Source organism: Physcomitrium patens, chromosome 11 (genome assembly GCF_059467195.1).
Source record: "Physcomitrium patens ecotype Gransden chromosome 11, ASM5946719v1, whole genome shotgun sequence".
Taxonomy (NCBI): domain Eukaryota; kingdom Viridiplantae; phylum Streptophyta; class Bryopsida; order Funariales; family Funariaceae; genus Physcomitrium; species Physcomitrium patens.
Genome location: NC_143420.1, coordinates 11,675,653 through 11,702,010, shown reverse-complemented (window position 1 = coordinate 11,702,010; position 26,358 = coordinate 11,675,653). Strand labels below are relative to the sequence as shown.

General features: G+C 32.0%; 2 protein-coding genes across 2 annotated transcripts; both read left to right on the top strand.

Moving 5' to 3' along the window:
• Window positions 1-12,066: 12,066 nt before the first annotated feature.
• On the top strand, window positions 12,067-14,463 carry LOC112288323 (uncharacterized). The gene is made up of 5 exons (XM_024532425.3): window positions 12,067-12,561; window positions 12,690-12,882; window positions 13,077-13,210; window positions 13,328-13,573; window positions 13,709-14,463. The coding sequence occupies exons 1-5, from the start codon at window positions 12,436-12,438 to the stop codon at window positions 13,907-13,909; spliced, it is 900 nt and encodes a 299-aa protein (XP_024388193.1). The 5' UTR covers window positions 12,067-12,435; the 3' UTR covers window positions 13,910-14,463.
• A 2,688-nt stretch (window positions 14,464-17,151) lies between these two features.
• Window positions 17,152-19,020, top strand: LOC112288191 (large ribosomal subunit protein uL13). Its single transcript, XM_024532134.3, has 4 exons — window positions 17,152-17,336; window positions 17,419-17,576; window positions 18,389-18,505; window positions 18,685-19,020. The coding sequence occupies exons 1-4, from the start codon at window positions 17,223-17,225 to the stop codon at window positions 18,920-18,922; spliced, it is 627 nt and encodes a 208-aa protein (XP_024387902.1). The 5' UTR covers window positions 17,152-17,222; the 3' UTR covers window positions 18,923-19,020.
• Window positions 19,021-26,358: the final 7,338 nt, after the last annotated feature.

Sequence of the window (26,358 nt, the reverse complement as noted above, 5' to 3'; positions counted from 1 at the left end):
TTTATAAGAAATCCAATCTATCAAAGGATTATACTTTTCTAACTAGGATAAATCTAAAATGATAAGATTAGAAGGAAATCTAATAATATTAAAAATTATGCAACTACTATGACCATTTATTGCTATATCTATAGAAATTATTTCATAAATAATATCTCTAAAAGATAACAAATAGCCATCTATAACTTCTACATGTACGGATTTAATTTTTTTTGTACTAACGATATTCTATGGTTTTTAACAAACTCTTCATCTAAGAAATAAGTTCACGCTCTTGAATCTATCAAGATAGAGGCTTTGTGATTATTAGATCTTAAATACACATCTATTACAAAACAAGGAGAGGGCTCTAAAGAAAGGATAGGACCTTCATTTATATAAGATTCTAGCTGCACAATTCTTAGTGTAGCTGGACAAATTTATTTTCTGACATTTTTTCATCTTTGACAATTGTACTCCTCATTTTGTAGTGGCATCATTTCTTTGGACAATGTTCAATAGTGTGCTTAGCTTCTCCACAATATAAACATAGTCCTTTTTAATAATGACAAATCTTTTTTTATTCAATTAGAAGTTTAAAACGTAGCATATCAATTTTTATGTCTTTTACTTTAAGATATTTACATTGAAAGGTCATTGATGTTGTCATTAAATTATATTAGTATGGAGGTTCTCTTATGTGATTCTTAGATTGAAATTCAAAAATCCAATTGTTATACTGTGTAGAAAAATTAATTGTTTGATTTAATGTCTGAGATCAAGTAAGTTGAGCATCAATTTCTTTACCTCATATTATAATCTGTAGAAAAATTGGCTAATAAAGACAACATCATTCCACTTAATATCAGCCCTTAGTTATCATAATTGTGAAGTATATGATATCACTAATTGATTGTTTTATTACAAGATATAAATTTTATTAGTTACAATACTAATTACATCATGTTCTCTATATATGGATGAAAATTCTATCAAAAAAGCCTTTAGATTATCCAATATTAGATCTCGTCATTCAAAAAAAGATGAAAACCATAATAATGCTCAACTTAAAAGAAGTATATTAATGAATCTAATTTGTGATCTTAACATTGGATAGCTTTAGGATTGAAGTTCAATTAGAAGTTATACTTGATTGATAATTACTTGAAACTTGAATCTTGTACCATCATACTTCTCAAGTAAAATAAGTATAGGTTCTTTAATATTGAAAATATGTTCTACTATAGAAAAAGGGATGTGATTTAGTATAGATGTTGAAGTGGCTACAATCATGTCTGTATCTTTATTTCTTGACATTTTTATTATTCTAAGTAATAATAAATTGAGTTGATACATTGCAAGCATCAACTTCTATAATTGCTCTTACATTTATGCCATTGCACTTTTAATTTCAAGAAGCTCTACTATGATAATATTTAGAAAGAAAAATAAATAAATAAATAAATAAATAAATCTAATATTACTCAAGATAAGCAAAAGAAAAGACTTGAGAATAAAGAAGATATAAAGAACAATATTAGTTTAGAAGACCATAATCTATAACTTTTAATATGCTTATATCTTATTAAAAAAAGTGATAATCTACTCTTAATTAAAAAAAAGATAAAGCTTTAATATTGTAAGTGTACTCTTGTCAATTTGTCAAAGACATGAACTAGAAGAAGATATATAAACTTGAAAAATCTATGTCAAAAGAAAAGTAATAAAATAGAAATAAATTAGTATGTATATTAAAATAAAAAACTAGAATAGCTATTACCAAAAGAAAAGAAAATTAGAGATTCTTGAATGTAAACTAGAAGCAAGAAAAGAATTGACAAAAATAAAGAAGGCTTTTTTCTTGCCTCTATATATACTATTTGCCTAAGATCTATGTGGCAACATTCTATAGGACATCTAAAAATGTATTGACTTTGTATGATATATATCTGTTAGGAATCATATACTGGACAAGGATTCAAGATCAAAAAATAGAGTTAGCTTGACATTAGAGCAGTAAGTAGATACAAGATAAGAAGGTCCTGATAAGACTGCAAGAGATGAGTTGTTAAGACTACGGATCCCCTCAGCCTTGTCTCCTATATATACTAGATCTTAAGAAGCTTCTTGAGAAGTTTTTAAGAGGCTCAAGAACAAAGCAAGCCTAAGATCCTTCTTTGACAACTTCTTAAAACATCTTAAGCCTCCTAGAATCTTCTAGGATCTCCGATGATCTTCTAGAACTTTCTTAGAATCTATTGAAACCTTTTGGAACCTTCTTACAACCTATTAGAACCTTCTAAAATCTTTTAGGATTTATAAGAACCTTCTTAGAATCTTTTAGAACCTCTTAGAACCTTCTTGATTCTTCTTCAATTGTATGTCCGTGACAATACTTCTTCCTCTAACTTCAAGATCTTCAAGAAACAATGTTACTGCAAGCTAGTATATGCATAAGAAATTGAAGATCTGTCGCATAGTATCCACTATATATTTTAGTTGTTTTTCATAAGGTAAATGATTTATAGATCCTTGTAGCCATCAATAATACTCCAAGCCTTCTATTTGTGGCTAAGAATGAACTTTGATATCTTTGTTATAGAATTATTTTACAAACACTCTTTCTAGACATCCTTCATATGCATGTTCTATCTCAAATACAATTATCAACGACCTATTACTGGGTATCCTTTGACATCTTCGTGATTCAAATGATTCTTCATCTCGGGGTTGTCTCCATGAGCTATTTGGTTGAGATGGTATAATTGGTAGGGTGTCTATCTCTTGATTATTTATATCATATAAAATAGGCAAGACTAAAAGAATATAAACACGCTATGATCATGAGCTCGAACTATTGACTTATACTGTTTTAAACATTTGAAAAAATTGCCTCTTCAAAGGTTGCCTCCTCTCCTTCTTTATGAAGCCAAGAACTAAGAATCTTCATAATAAAGTCATCTTATCAAGCTACTATTCTTCATTTTATCACTTTTAATCTGGATAGATGTTGTTGATGGAACTTTTGAACCTTCATTTGAGCATTTACAAGGTTGTTAGCTGGTTTCTATATATAATTGTTGATATCATATAGGCACCAATGGACTAAATATTCAAGTCTTCCATGTCTTATCCTTGAATCTAATACTTCTTCTACCTCAAATTCAACATGATCATTGATTTCAACTATAGGAGGTGGTGGTTGTCTTTGATCTAATGTGTTTGATTCTTTATACCTTTTCAAAAGTGAAACATGAAAGACTGGATGAATCTTCATGAATGAAGGTAATTCCAAGTAATAAGTTGTGTTATTGATTTATTTTTGAATAAAAAATGGTCTTAGCTTTTAGTAGTCCAACTTATTACGTGACTTGTTGGTTTTCATATTGTGCCGAAGAAGCCACATTATGTCACTAACTTAGAATAGAGGATGTTTCTTCTCCAATTCATTTGTGAATAGCTTATAACATTGTTGAGCCCTTTTTAGATGAGTCTTCATGATTGCTTGAAGTTTGGCCATCTTTGTAGCAAACTCCTCTACTACTGGATTTGTCAACTTTAAAGGCTCTATTATATCCAACTTTGGATGATGATCGTAGTTTGAATAGAATGGCATTTATTCTATAGATGTATGGATTGATTTGTTATATATAAACTCTACCAATGATAAGTAGAAAGTCTAATAATCTTATTGATAGTTGATGGTGCACTTCAAATATTACTTAAGAATTAAGCTGATCTACTCTATTTAGCCATCAGTTTGAGAGTGAAAGGTAGAAGAAAGATTGATATCAATCTTAAGAATCTTAAAGACTGCCTTCTAAAACCTTGATACAAATTGTGGCCCGTGATCCAACACAATGTTATTTGACAATCGATTATAATAATAGACATTGTCAATAAAGAGTCTTGCCATCTCTTTATCAATAATTGACTTATTACAAAATATAAGAAGTGCCATCGTGGTCAATCGATCAACAATTATAAAAATAGTGTCAAATGAGCTTGATGGTGGAAGATTTGTAATGAAATCCATGGAGATAGATAACCATGGTTGTCTTGGAATAGAAAGGGGTTGAAAAAGTCTATATGATTGATGTCAAGGATTTTTTTAACCTTGAAAAAGTATCACATGATAGTACAAATTTTTTAACATCCTTCCATATTTTAAGCTATCAAAAGTCTCTAGACAAAAGTTTCAAGGTCTTATCGAATCCAAAATATCCAACTATAAGGAAGTCATGGCATGTGCAAAGAATGCACAGGCAAATTGGCCCTTCAAGAATAAACAAACATTCTTCATAGAACAAGATGTTGTATTCATACTTGAATTTAGAAGACTCTTCAAGAAGGTTGTTGGCAAGATGCTTGATATTAAAAATAAGAGAATTTATATTTGATGCTTTATGAATCTAATCAAAAAAATGATAAATCTACACCCATTGATATATTAATTACTCAAAGATGAAATTACTTAGATTTTAAAAAGATTATCTATTGTTGATCATAAGCTGCCTTGCCTTCTTTTGATTCAAGATAGAAATGCCTGGATGATACATTTGATAACTTTTGTTGGCTCTCGAGTCAATACATGATACAAAAATTAAATCATGATAAAGATATACTCTAACATACTTTACAATGGTTTAAGACTTGTGTTGACATAAAATATTCAAGATTCTTGTGATCTTTATATACAACCACTTGATGAAAGGTACCTTCAAGAAAGTATTACCATTCTTGGAAAGAATCCACAATGACAAGCAACTCTTTATCTTGAATTTTGTAATTTATTTCTACCGTTGATAATTTTTTAGTATAGAATGTAATTGGATGAAGTTTGCGATCTTCTCCATATGCGACAAATTTGCTCTCAATACAAAGTATGAGGCATCGGTTTCCATAAAATAGGGCTTCTTGAAATCTAATTATATGAAAATTAGAGCTGTTGTGAAAGTATCTTTTAAGCTTTGAAAAGCTTTTTCTACTTTGGGGCCCGAGTCAAACTTGTTTTTGCATGACAACTACATAAGTAGAGTAGCAATGTTGGAATAATTTCTAACAAAAATCTTCTAGAAGTTTGCAAATCCAAGAAAGCATTGGACATCACGTATAGTTTTTGGCTTTGCTTAATCAATGATTGCTTGTATTTTCTTTGGATCCATAAAAAGGCCTTTGTTGGAAATAATATATCCAACAAATTCGACTTGAGGTACATGAAATACATACTTATCTAGTTTTGTATATGGCCTAGCACTTTGTAGCTTTTCAAACACAAGGCAGACATGTTTTTTTATGGTCTTCCGAATTCTTGGAAAAGATAAGAATAACATCCAAATAAATCACAACAAAGTAGTCAAGATACTCATAAAATATGTCATTTTTTTAAGTATTGGAATATGACTGGTGCATTGATAAGTCCAAAAGGCATGATATTGTATTCAAAATATCCATACTTGATACAAAATATTATCTTCTATTCACCTCCTTCCTTAATGCATGCCAAATTATATGCATTTCTTAAATCAATCTTTGTAAAGATCTATGCTTGGCTAAGTTGATCAAAAAGTCTAGATATCAATGGCAATAGATATTAATTCTTAATCGTGATTTTATTAAGACTGCAATAATCAACATACATCCTTAAAGATCCATCTATTTTCTTCACAAGTAATATTAGAGCACCAACTGGTGATTTGGAATGTCAAATAAAATTTTTAGTCAGATTTTTTTCAATATACTTTTTTAAAGTTATAAGCTGATTCTGGAAAAAATTATAGATGGGTCCAAAAGATGGTTGAGCACCTTCTTGAAGGTCAATCACACAATTGTAAGGGCAATGCTTTGGCATGATGTCCACATTTTTCTTTTCAAATATATTTACAAAATCTTTATATGCCTTTGGAATTATTGTTGTAGCAACTACACGTTCTGATTGTGGATTTGTATAGATAACAAACTTAGTGCCCTCTTTGGCCATTGTTACAAATGCTCTAGCTATAATAAATAAATATTTTTTAAGTTTTGGCTTATCGAGTGTTAGAAGTTTTTTCATAGATTTGAGGATTCTACGATCTATTAGAAGAAATTCTAACTTTTGGGATATCCAATCTATCAGTAGATTGTATTTTTTGAGCCATAAGAGTCCTTAAATGATTGGACTTAATAGTAATCTAATCATGTTGAATACTACTTCACTGCTATGGTTGTTAAAGGTTATTTCTGATGGAATCATTTCATGAATGACATCTTCATAGGATAAAGGTCGACCATCTATTACTTCTACATGTATGGCTTTGGATTTTTTGACTGTACAAATTTTGTGTAATCTAGAAAATTCTTCGTCAATAAAACATGCAAAGGCTCTTGAGTCAAGTAATACATGATACTCTATTTTTTTGACTCCTAATTGTATAAGTATAATAAAACAACAGGAAGGGCTAGTAGAGAATAGAAGATTTTTTTTTTATTTATGATAGTGAAGAATCCAGCCACACAATCCTTATTGTCTCTAAATGCTTTTATTTCCCTACAAAACTTTTGATGATGTGGCGACACTTCTCAATTGGAATGTACGTTGGCATTTCTTTGAACAATTATTAACCTTGTGGCCAGATTTTCTACAATATAAGCATAGGCCAAGTTTCCTTCAACACTTTTTTTCTTGTTCAAAAAGAGATTTGAAGTGAATTGCATTAATCTGCATATCTTTTTCTTCCAAATGTTGATTAGATTTGGACGGTGAAGAAGTTGCAGAATAATTGGTATATACATGTGGCATAATTTAAGAACTTTTATTTTATTATCATTGAAATAAATACTTATCGCACTTAACAGCTTGACGAATGGCTTCATTGAATGTTTAAAGATCTGACATAGATTACAATAAGTCCTTGACATTCTCTCTTAATCTCTAATAAAATTGGCTCATCAACGCATCTTCTCTTCAATTTATATCTTATGCTAATTGTAAAAAATTTGAGGCATACATTGATGCAGAAAGTGTTACTTTTCAAAGGCTTTGAATTTTAGTTGTTGAAGAATGAACCTTATCATATTCACCAAATGCTTCCACAAATATTGCCAAAAATACTACTGAGAATGTTTCAAAATTGTGCAATATAGGAATTTTTTTTTTCAAATAATGGAACAAACCAAGATAAAACTCAATATGAAAGCAAGGTTCCAACCAAACCAACATGAAATGCTTCAATGGAATATCGTTGGCATTGACACAAGGTGATTAGTCATATTTGGTTTACAAAGCCACAAAATTTTGAGGGGGTGCCATCAAACTTTTTCGAAAGGCTGATCTTTGGTTCTTTTGTTGTTATTATTGTCAGATCATTGCCTTGAGTGGATGCACCTCCCATATTTGTTGAAGTAGGCATAGTCGTTTGAGAATTTGGAACCTCTATTGCTATTTGATGTGGTTGTTGAGGCACTCCAATTCCTTGACCATTATGTATGGTTATATATAGTTTTTTATTCTGCTTCAACAAAGTCTTTGTCATGATCCTCAATGCTTTAAGAATATTAATAATAGAATCTAATTTGATTTCTTTTAAGTCTATCATGTTGATTTTTCTACCTTTTACTATAAAAAATCATAGAAATACAAGCATTCAAAGGAAAAAACTTGATCTTTGGTATAAAGAAAAAAAACCAAAAGAATATTAAAAAAAAAACAATATTAGTCTAAAGAAGAGTCATCTGTAACCTCTAAAATACTATAGTACTTCCAATAAGAGTAATAATCCACTCTTTGTCAAAAAAGACCAAGCTTCTAATATTATTTTATAGAGTCTCGACAAACTATTAAGAATCATATACAAGATAAGGATTCAAGATGAAGAAATGGAGTTTGCTCAATATTAGAATAATAATCAAATACAAGATAAGAAGGTCCTAGCTAAATTACAAGAAGTGAGTTGTCAAGATTGAGTTTCTTAGCCTTGACTCCTGTATATATTAGGTCCTAAGAAGCTTCTCAAGAAGTTTTCATGAGGCTTGAGAACAAAACAAGCCTAAGATCTTTCTTTGGCAACTTCCTAAATCATCTAAAGCCTCCTAGAACCTTCTAGGATCTCCTATGACCTTCTAGAAATTTCTTAGAATCTACTAGAATCTTTTAGAAACTTCTTAGAGCCTATTAGAATCTTTTAGAATCTTCTAGGATCTATAAGAACCTTCTTAAAATCTTCTAGAATCTCCTAGAACCTTCTTGACTCTTCTTCACTTATATATTTGTAACAATATCTTAACTTATAAGATAAGTTTTTTTATATGGCCACCATATAGTTAGCTTTTTTTGCAAGCTACCAACACATGTGGTACATGAGTAATTTGTTGATTAAGTTTCTAACCTATCAATCAATTATAAATATATGTAAAGTCAAAATAGCATCTAAAAAGCTTTTAAGAAGCTTTTTTAGAAGGTATTATAAAATTTATCTATTTTTACATAATTCTATCTACCTAGATAACAATTATAGTAGGTATATATTTGTGATGAAAGTTGAAAAAGTGATTGTCACTTACTCCAAAGCCATGCACTACAAAGGTTGTTGAATTGCATTCATACCAATAGACACTCAAGATTAGTAATGCCACATGACTCGTTACATAAGGCAAATAGACAAGGATGTTATTATTGCTCAAATATACACATTATTCTTTCAAAGATGATGACTCGCTTATGATTTGTTAAAAAAATAAAAACCTTCTATCTCTATGAATTAAGTGTTGATTTGTTCCTTAACTACATCTATATCCTATAGTCTAAGTCATAGACTAGAACATAGATTAGTAGTATAGAATTATATGTTTTTTAAGAATAAATATTTTTGAAGAAAATTTTAAAAATACTAATTGGAAGAAACTATTATTTAAAAATAAAGTATTTGTTCATCTAAAGTAAGCCAAGTTGACCGCTTTTATTCTAAGCATGTTTTTTGAAGAGATCTAATCTTTGTTGGTTTTTTTTTTTTAAAGTTTGTTTCTGAAAATATGAACCTTAAGAAGGAATCTAACCATATAATACTATAATCAAGGCATGCAATGAGGCTCTTTAAAAAGATGGATTCTATTCAATGTTGCTAGTATGAGATTATAAGTTGTATTTCTAATGTATGTTATTATCCAAAATTGTCAATTTTTAGAGAGGTGTTGATTTGGAGATGAATAGAATTTCTAATATGATATTTCTAAAATCTCAAAAATATAATTCAACTATAGATTATATATTTTAAGCTTTCCAAAAATACATTGTTTTTAATCAAACTATTTGTAAAAAATCTATAGTGAATTTTTGACCACTATATATGCTTACTTTCATAAAAGGTATATAATTTTATGTATAATATTATAAAAGAATTACATGAAGAAAAAATAATCAATGCATATAAAATAATTTTAAAAATTAAGTATAAAAGTGTTAAAAAAAAAGATGTGAAAAAACTCATTTTTAAAAGTAAAAAATATCATAATATTTAATTTATGTATTATAAGGTATTCTATGTATAATTAGATATGTTGTTCAATTTCAATTCAAACTTCAAGACTACGCTCATTAAGAGATTGCAGTGCTTGCTAAAATATACAAGGCATAATATATAAGCTATTTTTCTTCTATTACTCTTTTCACCAGTACAAAGGGCATTGTTCTTGATTTAAAAATTATTGCTCTTGGCTCACAAAGAATTTGAGAAAGATGACTTATGTTTTTTTTGTGTATCATTAATGACACACCTTCTATACAAATATTCTAAATAATAAGTAAAAAATAAGGAGTAGGTTTCTAGTATCTTTTGTGTGGCTAGGATCTTAGTGATATAGCTGAGTAGTATAACAAATATCTGATTTTGTAGAAGAGTTATTTGGGATGCTTGTATACTATTGTAAAACTAGATTAGTCTTTGATGAGTAATAAGTTTGTATGGTGTTGTAGGTTGAATGGAGTGGAATGGTAGTAAAGAAGGTGTTAATATGTCATAGATACATCAAGTTTTATAGTATGTTAGAAGAGTACTTTGGAGTGTACAAGCCAACGTTATTATCTTTTTAGAAAATAAAACCATGATAATTGATTCAAGGCATAATATACAAAAATTTAAAGCTCAATTTTTATTTTTTCTTGAACACTTAGATAAAATGCTAAGACTTTGTAGAAGAAAAAACTATGATAATTGATTCCAAATTTGCAATCAACTTGGTTGTATCAAATCCTACACATAATGGCACTCCATTAAAAGCCATCTCCACATAAATGAATTAAAATAAACCCCCACTAATAATACTTGATTCTAGTCCATAATAATTAATTATCTTATAATTGAATTATATGTAAATTTTGCCTTAAGTTCTTATTAAATAACTTCTCAAGTCATCTCAAATAATCCTATTATTCACTAAAAAAACTTCACAAACACCCATACATGCAATATTAATTAATTCTAAATTCTCTTTCTTAAAGAATTTTATATAAATATACTTAATTATAATTAATTATATTTTAATATTATACTATTTATTTTAATATATAAATTTCTTAGTAGCTTTTCAATTATAGAAGTGGTGTGAATTTTTAATAATATATTTCTTATCAAAATATCTTAAAATATTAAATTTTCTTTATCAAATTTTTATTTTTATTTTTATAATAAATTTGATGAAAATAGTGAATATAAATTTGAAGTATATTAATTCTTGTGAGGTTTATTTAAGTCTAATTTTTCTAAAATTAAAAAATAATAGTAAGGATTCTAATAATGTCAAAACATACTTAATAATCTAGCATCAATCATTTGAGAAGTAGGATGACTTACAATTTGTTTTTTATATTTATGATAAATATTAGTAAGAACTAAAAAAATCAAAAGTTTATGTATATATAATTTTGATATTATTTTAAAATACTATATGAATTAATTTAAAATATCTATTTAACATTTTTATATATTTTTATTTTTACTAATTACAACATTAAAAAAATAATGATAAATTTTTTTTTAAAATATTACAATATATGCTTGATTTATTCTTTTGAAATAATTAATATTAAACTCATCTTATAATCTAGCCTGCTTTCTTAATACTAAAATAACTATATTTTTTAGAATTAATATTATAAAGTAAAATTGATTCTTTGATTTTTAATTTTAATTCATTGAAAAAATAACTATTTATTTGTTATAGTATTAAAGACTTTTTAAGACAATGAGTCAAAAATAATAATAATAATAACATCTTTTAGATCTAAATTTATGGAAAATTTAAAAATCACTATCATGTATATAAATATCAAGTTGATAATAAACACTGAATATATTTGATTTTGTCTGTTTAAGTCAAATCCTGTCAAATACATTGAAAATTTTACTATTGAAAAATATCTTTTTAATTTGTAGCTCAAGGAGTCTTTATATATATATTTAGGAGACAAAATGAAAGGCCATAACTTTTAATTCCTTTGATTAAGTGATATCTATAAAACTTTTGATATACATTTCAATCAATCAAAGGATTTTTTAAAGTTGTGGTTTCTCACCTTGTATGCCAAGCCAAAACAATTACTCAATTCTAGTAAATTAGTGTTTAAAAAAAAAAAAAAATCCAATTATCCAAAATATCATGATATAACATATAATGAAACAAAGTAAGTGTAAACATCAATCATTCATTGCGAAAGAGCATTGATATTGGTCCACCCAACTTTAATTTACATCCAAGCATGCCACATTTTTACTTGTAACTCATTTTGACCTGTATTCACTTCCCACACGAAACATTGTCATTTATTTCAACTTTTGCAAGCAAACAAGAAAAAAATGGGAATAGTATTGAATTCATCAACGATCCCACGGAGGTGGATACATTGAGGTCCAAACAGACCACTCCACGTTCAAGCCACAATAAAATCCAGGTCACCGCGACAGTGTACGTGTTCGAGCCACACGTCGCCAAATATGCCAACGAGACGGGTTAACTGGGTTACTGCCAAGTGGCGAACACCCGTGGTGATGAATCAGCTCTGAGCCCCGTCTCGGTAACGGAATGAATCACGAAGAACGATTGTTGGTCGAGATTGTCGATTTGCAGCTCTGCACGTGAATACTTCATGTGCTGCTCGTGATGCCCATTCGCAGAAATCCGATTTTTCTTCCCCAGTTGTCATTGTCTTGAGTGTTTCTGCTGCCGAGGTTAGTAAGTTTTATGTTTCAGTTGACCGTCGGCGAGCTTCGGAGCACTCGCGGTGTTCTGCAAACTTTTCCGCAGATTCTCTTAGGGCTCATTGGTTGTGCCGACTTGAAAAGATTGTACAGAGTGTATCATGTAGATTACGGTTCCTGGGCGTTACTGTTGCTGCGAATTTAGCTCGAAGTGTGGTGTGAAGTGGTCGAGAGGTTGACGGAGAAACGAGTGCGGAGTGAGATAGGGTTGAGAGGCAAGAGCAACATGGCAGCGTCCGCGGATGCGAGTTACGGGACGCTGTTGCGGAAGCAGATGTTGGCGGGTGGGTTGGCGGGCATGCTAGCGGACGGAGTAGTGTACCCGATGATGACAGTCAAGTCCAGGCTTATGGTATGATTCCCGGCATTCTTCTTGTATTCTATTCCTGTCGGTTTGTGTATTTGCGTATTGGGGTTTGGGTAATTTTCTTTTGTTAATGTTCGGAGAGTTTTAGAAAGATGTGTCCGGTTCTAAATCAGGTGCAAGGAGGCGCTAGCAGCAGCGGCACTGCTGCATTGTACATGTACAAGGGTCCCCTGGATGCCATGTTCCAAATTGGTACCAAGGAGGGTCTGAGGACGCTGTACAAAGGATTTTCCACTGTGACGCAAATTGCCCCAACGCAGGCTATGTACATGGCAACGTACCAAACGTCGAAGAGGTATCTTCCAGGTGAAGAGTTCTGTGGTTCTTGTCCTTTATTATTATTATTATTATTATATTTGTTGGCAATGTCACTTTTTTACCGTTGAAGTTTGTGGTAGCATTTGATCGATATTACCCTTGCTCTGAGATCCCACTTGAAGCCACGTAAACCCTGCGAAGAAATTTTGTGATTGAGCTCGATTTGCTGATTGATATTGCAGGTGGACCTGACAACCCTTTGACGCAATTCGGAGGGGGTGTGCTTGCGACGCTTGTGCAATCCTCGCTTATGGTGCCTGTGGAAGTCATTAGACAGAGGCAGATGATTCAAACTGGAGGAGAAGGCGCGTACACGGTAGCGCACACACACAACCTTGTCCGATTGAATGTGAGCGTGAACAGAATACTAAGTCGTATCCCCGTATTGGTAGCGTTCTAACCGTCAGTTGCTTCTGCTGTGTATCGTGTTCAGGGTTCTGTGCACGCCGTCAAGGCCATCGTTGCACAAGAAGGAATCGGAGCTCTGTACAGGGGCTTCCTATTAGCGCAGTTGGTGTGGGGTCCATACAACGCTGTCTACCTGCCGCTGTGGGAGGCGAACAAACGATTATGTGTGAGATTGTCCGGTGCTGAATCAGTCGAGAAGCTGGGCATACAGTACGAGCTGGGAAGCGCCTTCGTGAGTTCAGCATTTGCCGCTGGACTAACAAATCCTATGGTAAGTTTTCACTGGAGGACATAACCTTCTTGTATCCAACAAACTCCTAGTTTCTAGAGAAGTTAGTATATATTCACATCACAGTTCATGGGTTTCCTGTTCTACAGTTCCTCAGTCCAGCGTCTATTTGTGCAGGACGTGATCAAGACGAGGTTGCAAGTTCAGGGGAAGAACAAGCAGTACAGCGGTGCCTGGGATGCTGCGAAGAAGATTTATGCGCATGAAGGTGTTAAAGGTCTCACTAGTGGAATCACCTCTCGCATGCTCTGGGTTGCCCCTTCAGCAACTATCATGTTCACAACTTACGATCAAATTATGAAGCGCTTGAACGAGTAGGAGCCCTACAACAAAAGAAAACAGCAAATACGTTCCTGGTGGTATTACCGCACCAGCAGGATATCAAACTAGGCAGATTGAGCGGCACAACAAGATTGTAAACTCGGAGATGTTTCTCTGTTTCTTCTGGAGTAATTTTTTATCGGAGAACCTAAAATTATAACAACTTTTTCTGTTATCGCGCAACGCAAACGTCACGGGGATCACCTTTCGACATTGTAATTATTGACATGGTTCACATTTTGGCAGGAGATCAGTTCGTTCTCGTATTTAGGAGTAAAGGAGAAAAAATATTAGTACTTTTCAATTCATAGGCTTTTAGAAAAGAAAATCAGATTCGACAGTATAGTTGAATTCAGACTGCGGACGGATAATTTCCAGCAGCTTTAGAGAAGTGGAGGTATTGGAACTGGGCTAGTACGATCTCTATGGAGAAAATAAGACCAAGGATCGGTCACTTGAGTAACGATTCGTGTATATTTATTATTGACCTCATTCAAGTCTATTTCATGTTCTGATAACAGAAAGGAACATTGGAGGACACTTTTCACCAACTCCCTGATGTCTTCAGAGCAGCCTGTCTACGAATTACTGTTGCACTAGTGACAACATTGACAACATTCATTCTTTGCAGAAATCGTTCCGCTTTTAAATTAAGAATTTTCTCTTGTTTGAATATAAGATTGACACTAGAAACGTAGGATATGCACAATTCTCAATTCAAGTGTAAGCATTGAATATTGTATCTTCAACGAACTAAATTTCTCCACATCTGGATGTCAAGACTAAATTACTTGGATCTATTGGTTGTCTAAACGGGATCTCTAAATTTTAAAGTTTGTGACTTCGGCAAAACTGATGCGTCTACTTCTCCAAGCAGGAAATTGGTCGGAGATAGAGGAATATGGCTTTTTTTCTGGGCGGTCCTTGAAATATTTTCATTAAACCCTAAACCCTGAACCCTGCATCACTTCAACAGGTATATCACTAGCATATCGTTGCAACCGATCGGCACTGGGCCTCCTGTGATGCTCTTGCGAACAGATTCCTACGCCAATGCAACTGGAACTTTAATTTATGGTAACTGGGACTTCCAAACTCTTCAGGCTGTGACAATCCTCAATTCTACTTGACTGCATGGATCTGGTTCAATGGCGGTATGAGGATATCACAATATGAACTCTCCGAAACTGCATGAAGTGTTTCATATCCGAGTTGGGGAGATCCAGGGGGACCCGGTGCACCCAAAGTGTATAAACCCCAGGTGGGTATGAAGGAATAATGCCACGCAACATGCAGCTTCCAGCTGGTTGTATTTTGCTTCGTTATTCCCCTTCTCTCCCTCTTTCTTTCACTCTCTTGCTCCATGCACTAATCCATATCTCGCATGAACAATTACTCGCAAACACTAAAGCAAATATGGTGCTCCCCAATGACATCGACCTCTGGCACCCGTCACCGCACTTGGAAAAGCGACAGCACAAGCTCAAGCGACTTGTCCCATCGTCAAACTCTTTCTTTATGGTACTCGACTGTGAGCTCCTTTGCCGAAAATAGGACAGTTTGAGGTATGCGCTCCAGCGATGTGTGCCTGGAGCAGCACGTTGAATTCTTGTGAGGAATCCTGCTCCTTCATAACCATGATGTTGTGTTTCATGAAGTAGTTCTGCCCTGAAGGCTCTGCACCGCAATTATGTTTCCTGGGTGGTGATATTTTCGTGGAGCAGAAATAGCACTGCCGCCAGTGTGGTTGCATGTAGAACTTTGGCAGCATTCGCTCTAAGAACAAACTACGGGAATTTGGAACCAGTAATGTTGTTGATTTCATTCTCGTGGTGATTCAATGATCCTAATTTCTGACGAGAGTAATCTCTTTTCACAAAGATGATACGAACCAGTTTCACATCATGTAGTTTTCTATTTTTGTTCATACCTGCAACGCATTGCGTTCCTCCTCTTAGATTAGGTTAAAGCCCTTTACGTGGATGATGTATGACTAAACCCAGTATGTTGTTTTCAATCGTGCAGCACAACTGTGTTTAGCCACTCCCAGACTGTATAACTCTGCAAGGGTTGTTCCTCCGTGCTGTGCCCGCCCACCGCAGGAAGAGTTCGCTTGACTGAAGGATGCTCTTTCAGAAAAAAAGAGCAATCAGAGAATCCCAAGTGAGCTGCACCTTGAACTACAAAACTCACGAGTAAGTTCAGACGCTGAATCGTTAGACCTGCACAATTGCAACCCCGGGATCAGTTGTATTGAACCCTGTAAAAAAACAACACCAGCATGCTCCGCTTGTGTGCGAGTTATTTGCTTTAGTTGCTGGCAGTTGACGAGAGCTTTCAGTTTCTCAGAACACTTTTGGTGACCAAGAATTCTTTATGGTTTTCAACCCTGAAGACTTTGGCTGCAAATGCCATTGTTGAATATTACTTCAAATCTTTGTGTGTTTCTGCATTCCCTACGGTTGCAACTGAATTTCCTCTGGACACCTAGAAACCAGCTGTTGATTTGTTCAATTCTACCCAAGTAATTTACACAATGCCTCTGACTAGGTCAACGGCAATGCACAGCATCGGTCAACAATGATACAAATACACTGATCTGGTTTAGAATCCTTCCGAGGCGTGAAGCAAACTGCTATTTTTCCAATGACAGACCGGCTGTATAATGATTTCCATGACACCGAATTCGTACTTACATTGAAAGAATGGCAGGTCTCTCGTTAGTTGTCTCATGCAGTATGACACTAGAACTTTAAACTCAATTTTTTTCCTCTAGAACAACATTTAACAAACCAACGAAGAATGAAAGAAAGAGTGTTGAAGAGATAGTATGTCGCCAAAGACAGTCCACCGACTAGTGGATTTTAAAATACATAATTATTCTAAAAACTAGTATGTTCATTTCGAATGTTATAAAACCCGCAAAAAATCCTTTGGATAATTACCTATTACATGGTTGGTGAACGTTGTACATCGACAACGCAATCGATCCCACGTCCAAAATAGCACGAAACTCTTATTGAAGACATCCCTCAAAGTTAATTTTTTTTAAAATATATAAAAGGAATTCAAATAAAATTCCTTGTTTCTGTGCACGATGTCAACAAAGAAGCATATTATTACCAGGGCTGGTAGGTTCGGACTGAGAATGAGGTTCGCGCTGGAGGCTCGGAGAAATTAGGGCTGGGGAGTGAGGTTGAAGAGCGGCCCAGCAGAGAAACGACGTCTTTTCTCTCGGCGGACTCCGTTCTGGGCAGAGGTCTGTAGCGTTTTGCAGGTGTTTTCTTGCGTCGCAGCAGCGCCAGCAACAATGGTGTCCGGCTCAGGCATCTGCGCCAAAGTGGTCGTGGTGGATGCCCGCCACCATATGCTCGGCCGCTTAGCCTCAATCCTCGCCAAAGAGCTTCTCAATGGCCAGAAAGTCGTAAGTCCTCTATTGCCTTTTCGCTCTGAGTTTTTTTCTCCCGTTGTTAGTGTTACTGTGTTTCTCATGTATTTTGAACCAGGTTGTCGTCCGCTCCGAGGAGATCTGCCTGTCAGGTGGTCTTGTCAGGCAGAAGATGAAATATCTGAGGTTTTTGAGGAAGAGGATGAACACCAAGCCCAGCAAGGGCCCGATTCATTTTCGATCCCCAGCACGTATCTTGTGGAGGACCATCCGCGGGTAAGTGTCTCCTTGCAGATGGAATCGCTTGCACGAACATTTATTTGCACCTTGATGGTTAGTTTATCGATGGTACATGACCTATTAGGGTTTTGTGTAATCAGAATATTCATTAGGGTTTTCTATGTGAGAGTCCATTCCATGATCAGAACTCTTGGCAATGCCGTTTTTTTTTTTTTTTTTTTTTTTTTTTTTTTTTTTTTTTTTTTTTTTTACGGCTTACGTATATCTGTAGAGCAAACGACCGAGGTCTTGCTCGAGGTTTTGAATTCGAATAATATCGGTTGGAAAGTGAAGTGTTAATGATTCTTCATAATTAACGAACAATGTTGAAATCTATGAGTGTCTGGTTAGACCTCACGTCTGGCTTGATAATTCGTGGCACTTGTTTGTGTCGCAATCGAGTGGATAACCACTCGAGCTAGTCTCATGAATCGATAAGTTTTATAGTAGCTGTAGTACGTCACGTCGAAATGTTCGCAATATTGGCAAGGACTAGCAGTCGATAGCCTCGACCTTGTCAGTTTCCCTTCGCTGATCGGTTTCTTTCTCCGCCCCCCCCCCCCCCAGCTGAAATGTCCCTGGTCCTAATTTGTAGCTGTGCATTTGGCACCTGGTCAGTTACAGTGCTAGATATCCTGTTCCAGGGCTACGTGCCACTGCGGTCTCCACTCCAAATGGATTTACTAAAGAAGTTGAATATCGTGTTTTGAGTATTAGTTTCCTGATTTAGAGTAAGAGGCAGAACAATCTATCTTTATTTTCATACCAAAGATACCTTCGGGTTCTGATCAACTCCGACCATGTTGCAGTATGATTCCGCACAAGACCAAGAGAGGAGCTGCTGCCCTTGAGCGCCTGAAGGCCTTCGAAGGAGTTCCTGCACCTTACGATAAGATGAAGAGGATGGTTATTCCGGACGCTCTCAAGTGAGTCTCTCATAATATTTATGATCTCACTTGGTAAAGTTAAAGATGGCGTTCTAAGTTATTTGCTTTAAGCATCAAATTGGTCTGTACTCCTACAGTGTAATTCCGTAACTAAGCAGCACATGCGACTTTATATTTCAACATAGAAGTTCTCAGGTACTAACTTTCATACAAAACAGGGTACTGAGGCTGCAACCTGGACACAAGTTCTGTTTGTTGGGCCGTTTGTCCGAGGAGGTTGGATGGCACCATTACGATACCATCAAAGAGTTGGAGGAGAAGAGGAAGGCCAAGTCCAAGGTATTTTACCAGCGCAAGAAGCAGCTCCTCCAGCTGCGTCTCAAGGCTGCCAAGCGTGTCGAGGAGCAGCTCGGCTCTCTTCAAGAAACTTTGGCACCCATTACTTACGCGTCTTAGGTCTTTATCCCACTAATCTTGTTTCCAGTGTATGCCTCTTTGTGGCTAATATATTACAAGGACTCAATTTTGATGGAAAAAAGATTGTTGCGCAGAAATTTCGTTGTAGACCTGATAAATGTGCTCTCGTCTTTGGTGATTCTCTTGGATTGGGCTATTAAATTTAATCATCATCAGAATTCATGCCAATGATAGCGCTTTTAACTATCCTGCTTTGTTAACCGTATTGATTTTCACTTCTGGGAATCTTTGACGCGTACATTCCACCTTATGCCCATCGGAGAGTTCACAATGAGAATTTCTGTAGGAGTCGGTTCGTCTGCTTGTGATCGTTTAGCCCTTGTTATTGTTCGCGAGGTTGCAGCTCTTACTAGCTGCAAGGGTTCAGCACCTTTTGAACTCCTCCTTATGTCCCGTGATGGATAAAGAGCGGGATTGTCGGTGTCACTGGCAAACCTTCGTGGAAGTAGCACGATGATTGTTTTGGACAGTGCAAATAATCATGTGCCCGCTCCTTGGAAGTGGAGCCAGTGTGATGCCAATGCTTCAGGTACGGGAATTGAGGAGGAGCTGCAGTGACAATGGCCTGTGTAGGGAGTTCTAAATTCCAGACTGAGTCATAGACTTTTGCATTAACTGATTTGAGTTTTCTGAAGAAAAGATCAAATTTCTATACATTCATGTCCAATCCCAACCCTCTGAAAATTATGTTTCAATTCTAGTGGGAAGAATATGCCGCCGAAAAGGTAACTCTCTTGACAGACACTACGGCCTTGTCTACTGAGAGTTTTACAATTTCATCTAATTCAACTTGTCTTCCTTGGAACTAGCCATTCAGGAGTTTTCCCATTGATTGAAAAAAGTTAATTGTGAAACCTGGTTTTTGCATTATAATTACTTGGGTGTGTTTCATGTATTTTCTATATTTTGTGACCCACAACCATAAAGTGCATATATGCCATTGCTAACACTATGTGCATTCTTCATATCTTCTACATAGCAAGATTGCAGTATTGGAAACTTGGAAAAATGTCTAATTGAATATATGTATATATATATTTTATACATTTATTCTAATAATTGTGTGCCAATCATTTATGTTAACCTAACTTCTTTTTGTGCTTGAAATTTAAATTCTACAAAAGATTAATCAAACTTATGTTTATTTTAAAAACTATCTTACAATGTAATTTTTGCGAAGTCCTAATTCATTTATGTAAAAGTGATCATTTGTGGCTTCTTGGTTTTTTTATATATGATATAAATTATTTTCTTATATATTATAAGATCAAATCAAGAAATTCTATTAAATAATATAATAATTTCACTACCTTAGAATTATATTTTGGCCTCTACATTTGATGGTTAATAAATAAACATATCATAATGTAATTCTATTATACATAAAGAAATTGAATCATCTCTTATTAGGCTTAACTAATATCAAATCTATTTTTGAACTTAGACTTTTAGTTCTATAGAAAAAGAAAAAGAGAATATGACAAGTCAAGCCATTTTTTCATTTTTAATATAGTATAATATTTAATATTTAAAAAATTTAAAATAAATTTGAATTGTTAAAAATCTACTATAGTTTATTACGTTGAAGTGAAGTCATGACATCTTTTAGATTTATGATTACCTAAAATATACATACCAAGCTAGTATAACTAGAGTCATAATATACCAAAAGCTCAACATATTGATAATATTTTTCAATTCTTTTATTACAAAGTTCTTTTTTTTTGCAATAGAAAAAAATTTCCTAATAAAATGATTTTAGAAAAAAAAACAAAAACAAAACAAAACAAAACAAAACAAACAAAAAAACAAAAAAAAAGTCTATAGTGACATTTTATGAGCAATTAAGTCTACTTATATTTAAATAGTGTTTGAAAATTTTAATAATGACTTGAAATAAATTGTTTTCAACTACCCTCTTAAAAATAATATTTTTAAAGTTCAGTACTCTAAAAAGTTATTATATATATATATATATATATATATATATATATGTATATAGTTATATATACATATAGAGTTATATATATATATGTATATATATATATATATATATATATATATAGTTTCAAACAAAATTTATTTCATATTATTTCTTTATATAATAAACATATAATTATAAATATTTTTTAAATATTAAAATTAAATATTGGTATTAACATAATTAAAATGTAGAAATCTAGATTTGATTTTTTTTTTTTTTTTTTTTTTTTTAATAATAAAACTTCAATCTAAATATTAAATATAATCTAAAATTGCATTTATAAAAAAATATTCATGGGGCCTTTGATTATTGTTTAATTCATGTTCAAAGATGTCATATATTTATGTTCTTAAAAAATTAAAATATTACATTTACACAATATTTTAATAAAATTTTACATGAAGATTATACTAAGGTTATTAATGCTTTTGACAATATATGAATATTTATTTTATTTGATATATTATAATTAATATCTAATAAAATTATGATTACTAATTATAAATTAATGACTTGTGATAATAATATTGATTGGCTATGTATTTGTTGATTATAGTTTCTAAGAAATCCATATCAAGACAGTTTATTTTTAAATTGCATATTCAATTGTATCCAACTTATTTGATCTTATTTCTCAATAGTTGTTATTAAGTTGGTCTTTGTTTATTAAATAAATTTATATAAAATATATATTTATAATTTATCTTTTTTATTTTTCTTTTTTATCCATAAATAACTTATATAAGATTATATATATATATATATATATATATATATATATATATATATATTAATATTAATATAATCAATTTTTTATAGATAAGGCTATTTGTTATAATAAATTAAGCATAATATATTAGATATTGGTTTTTTGATTATTTTTATTTTTGTGATCTTACTTGATTTCAAATTATTTTTATCAAAAGCTTGTTAAAGTCTTGTTTAGGAATATCACATACAAAAATCTAATGAGATATATCAATCAATATAATTTTTTTAATATTTGTTTCTTCAATTCTAAATAGCTTAAACATCAAAATTATAGATCCAAGATTAAAAGATATATATATATATATATATATATATATGAATTTTTATTTATAAGGATCTTTCTTATTATTTTTTTTACAGTAAAAGAAATTCTAGGTTCAAGTAAAATCTTTGATTAGAATCTCTCTTACAATTAATTTAGTAGAATATGTGTTATAGACTAGGCATTTTTATTAGAGGTAGCCTTAAATGTAATTCTAAATTGATTCCAAAAAAAAAACCAATAAAAACACAAAAAATTATTAGACTTAAAATATATTTTTTATGAGTTTTATAAGATTTTATATTTTTATTTGTTTTACTCTTTAAATTTTACTTATTGTAAATCTTATTATAATTTTAACAATGAAATTCTATCAAATATATAATTAATGATTAAATATCAAAGAGATCAACAAAAAAGACTTGCTTATTCATTCAAATATAAGTGTGTATATATATATATATATATATATATATATAGTGATTCAAAAAACTCTTTTAATATTGACATATTTTAGAAATAATGGCATATTACAGATGAATTGTAGTGAATAATGACATGTGGTTTATACAGTAAATAAAGTGTTCTTTTATGGCTACCAAATGAGCCCAGGTTGAAAAGAATCCATTAGATAATTGTGGAGATATGACCAATCCAATTTAGAACAATATTGAAACATTTTTTTTGAGTGTGGTATCCAATTACATATCAATACTTTGTAGAACATCTTTTGGCCTTAATAAATGCTTTTAACCTCTTAAACATACTTTCTATTAAATTTTGGTATAAAATTGCTTCAATATTATTCCATTCCACACCTATTATTTTTCATAATTTTCAAACTTCCTTTGGTTTTATCTTCTAGGTATTGAGTTGGCATTTGAGGTGCTTCTAAAGATATTCAATGAGATTAACATCAAGGAACTGAGTAGGCCAATCCATTACTTTAATCCCATGATGATCAAACCACTTCTATGTTAGTTTTGAGTTATGCTTGAGATTATTATCTTGCTAAAAAAATCACCGTTCTTTAGAAATACTATATTCTTCAATGCTAGGGAGTAGGTTTTTTTCAAGAATTTCGACAAATTGCTCGGCATCTATCCTCCTCTCAACCTCTACCATCCTCCCAATTCTATTCTATTCCATACAACTCCATACTATTATATTTCTACCTCTAAGCTTAATTGTTTCTTTGATTTTTTTATCAAGCAAGAACTAACTCTTTTATTTCTACACCCACTTTGTGCCATCTAATCCAAATCTATTGATTTTTGTCTCATTTGACCAAATAACCCTCTTCCAATCTTCTATAGTCTATTCTTTATACTTCAAAGCAAAATTCAAGCATTTTTTCTGATAGTGGATAGATAATAGTGGGTTTTTCTTCTTCACCACATCTTTCATATTCTATTTCTTGAAAATATTTTGAATAGTTAGAGTTGATATAAGATTACTGATAATATTATTAAGGTTTATAGCAACCTCAATAGCATTTTTAGCCTCCTAGTGTTGATTTGGCAAATTATTATCCTTTCATGGAATATAGTGAGTTTCTTTGGTCTATCTAATTTAAGGTTCTTCCTATTAAAAGTGATCTTTTTTGCTAGCTTAGAAAAGATAGCTTTATTGCAGCCAAGTTTAGAAATAATTTGGCCATAAGATTTTTGAGAATGAAAAAAAGCAGAGGTGATATTGTGTCAAGGATATGAATCTCGAAGAAAAAAAATCTCCAATATATTCTTATGTCTTTGAAGAGAACTAGAAAGTTTTTCAAAAGGTGATATAATATTAAACTAGCATGGCTATTTCAAAAAATAAGAAGATTAGAAAGTCTTAAAATAAGACTAAAGAGTATGAAGGCATTGACAAGAGTGAAGAAGGCTTCACTCTTGCTTCTATATGTACTCTTAATTAAGAGCTATATGGTGATATCCTATAGCACCTCCAAAAACGTGTTGGCTTTTATAAGACACATATTTTAACTTGTAAGACAAGTTTTCTATATGTGCACCACATAATTAACTTGTTCTGCAAGCTATCAATATGTGGTTGACTTGTTGATTAAGTTTCTAATCTATCAATCAACTATAAATACACATAAAGTAAAAAAAATGTCTATGAAGCTTCTCTAAAAGGTCTTATGAAGATAATATACTTTTATCTATTTTTACCTACTCTTATATAATCATACAGGTATTAATTAATGTATATATATATGTGTTTGATATTACCCCCCCTTCTAAGAACAAGTTTTACAAGAAGTGGTCTTCATATATTGATGAAATACAAGATGCAACAAATTATGTTTGCTACATACTCTAATCTTTGTTCCCTTTGAAGATGGTTGATACATCTTCTCAGCCATCCATAGTATACCATACCAGGGCAAGAAGACTATCCTATAATTTGGTTGTTGTTGAGGCCTTCGTAACTTCTTTTAAATAAAATATTTGGAACACTATCAGGAGTTGTTCCTACCTCTAATAAAATCATCAAACATTGTCAGTTTCTTTCAAGGTTATGATATCAAATACATTATATTTCACCATCTATTTGAAGGACATGTTGTTCTTGAAGATATTCATCTTGATTTTGTCAACTTGAAAGTTGTGATAATCTCAATGTTTTGTTTAATAAATCTGCAAATAAAAGTTCTTGAATTGAATTTACTAATTGTTGGTTCTCCATCTCTTTAATTATACAAAAGTTCCAAGAAGGTTTGAAAGTAGAGTGTTATCTTCCTTTGATATTCTTTTTTTTATAACAAAGATTTATTATTCTTCATCTTAGTTTTGATGAATGTCATTGATGAAAGCTTCAATTCTCTTTGTTGCATTTATAAGATTCTTCGTTGGCTCCGATGTACATTCAATCCTATCATATCTATACCAATGAACAAGATATTCTAACCTATTTCAAAGATGCCTTAAATCGAAGACTTCTTCCACCTCAAATTCTTGATTATTATCCACTTCTATAGAAAGAGGTAGCATTTATCTTCTTCCCGAGATATTCACTATTTTATATGGCTCAAAAAGAGATATGTGAAATATAGGATAGATCTTTATAGATTCCAATAGGTATAATCAATAAGCAACATGATTGACTTGTTTACTAATAGGAAAAGGTTCAAACCTATGATAGTCCAACTTGTCACAAAGATGAGTAGTCTTAATATTGCGATGAAGTAGCCATACCTTATCATCTATATTGAATTGTAGTTGTTCCTTACGATAGGTATTTTTATTATTTTTTTATTATTCTTGAGCTCTCAATAATTATACCTTTATTGTTGCATCTAACTCTGACAAATAATTTGTCAAATATTTTGCAATATGATTATTAACTTTTGAAAAGTCAAAAGTATCAAATCAAAGTTGATAACCATAGTTAGCAAAAAAAAGGTGTTTGTTGAATAGAAAAATATACCAAATTATTGTATGCAAACTTTGCCAATAGTAAAAGATTTATTCAATCATCTTCATGATACTTGATGGTATATTTCAAATATTGCTCTAAAACTTAATTCACTCTTTCTGTTTGCCCATCAATTTACAAATAAAAAGTTGAAGAGAGCTTTATATCTACCTTTAATATCTTAAAAAGTATTTTTCAAAATCTTGATATAAATTGACTCCTCCTATCTGATATAATATCTTTAGACAATCCATGATAGCGATAGATGTTGTTAAGAAAAAACTTAGCCATTTCTTTACATGTGATAGATTTTATATATAATACAAAATATGTCATCTTGATAAAATAATCTACTATCATGAATATAGAATCATATGGACCTAAGATCAAAAGATCTATAATAAAATCCATAGAAATAAAAGACCATGGTTGTTTTGGAATATGTAAAGATTGAAAAAGTCTATAAGGGCAATGGCAAGGAATTTTGGATCTTTAACAAATATCACATGATTGTATAAAATCTTTGACTCCTTTTCACATTTAAAGCCACCAAAAATCTCTCGATATTAGCTCCAACATCTTGTTGTATCCAAAATATCCGATTGCTAGAAAGTCATGATGACTTTAAAGAACATGTAATCATGTTCCACCTTCTGGAATATTTAATTGTCTCTCAAAATAGAGTAGGTTGTTCTTAAACTTGAACTTGAAAATATCATAATACTTAGAAGAATTATTCTTGATATCATAGATAAGAAGATTAGATGACATACTTGATTTAATTTGCTTGACAAATGTTGAATCAATGATTAATATTGATTTTATTGCTCAAAGGTGAAAATATTTTGGCTTCAAGAGAAGCATTCTTTATTGATCAAAAGATGTATCTCTTTCTTTTGGTAGAAGATAAGAATGTCTAGAAAGAGCATCCAACAAACCTTGTTATTTTTTTAGATCGATAAGTAATTTTGAAATCAA

Bases quoted from the DNA above. Each gene is read 5' to 3' on its own strand.
- LOC112288191 (XM_024532134.3), top strand. From the start codon at position 17,223: ATGGTGTCCGGCTCAGGCATCTGCGCCAAAGTGGTCGTGGTGGATGCC. The intron at 17,337-17,418 runs GTAAGTCCTCTA...ATTTTGAACCAG, and splicing joins TTCTCAATGGCCAGAAAGTC to GTTGTCGTCCGCTCCGAGGA. The intron at 17,577-18,388 runs GTAAGTGTCTCC...ACCATGTTGCAG, and splicing joins TTGTGGAGGACCATCCGCGG to TATGATTCCGCACAAGACCA.
- LOC112288323 (XM_024532425.3), top strand. From the start codon at position 12,436: ATGGCAGCGTCCGCGGATGCGAGTTACGGGACGCTGTTGCGGAAGCAG. The intron at 12,562-12,689 runs GTATGATTCCCG...GTTCTAAATCAG, and splicing joins CAGTCAAGTCCAGGCTTATG to GTGCAAGGAGGCGCTAGCAG. The intron at 13,574-13,708 runs GTAAGTTTTCAC...CTATTTGTGCAG, and splicing joins CTGGACTAACAAATCCTATG to GACGTGATCAAGACGAGGTT.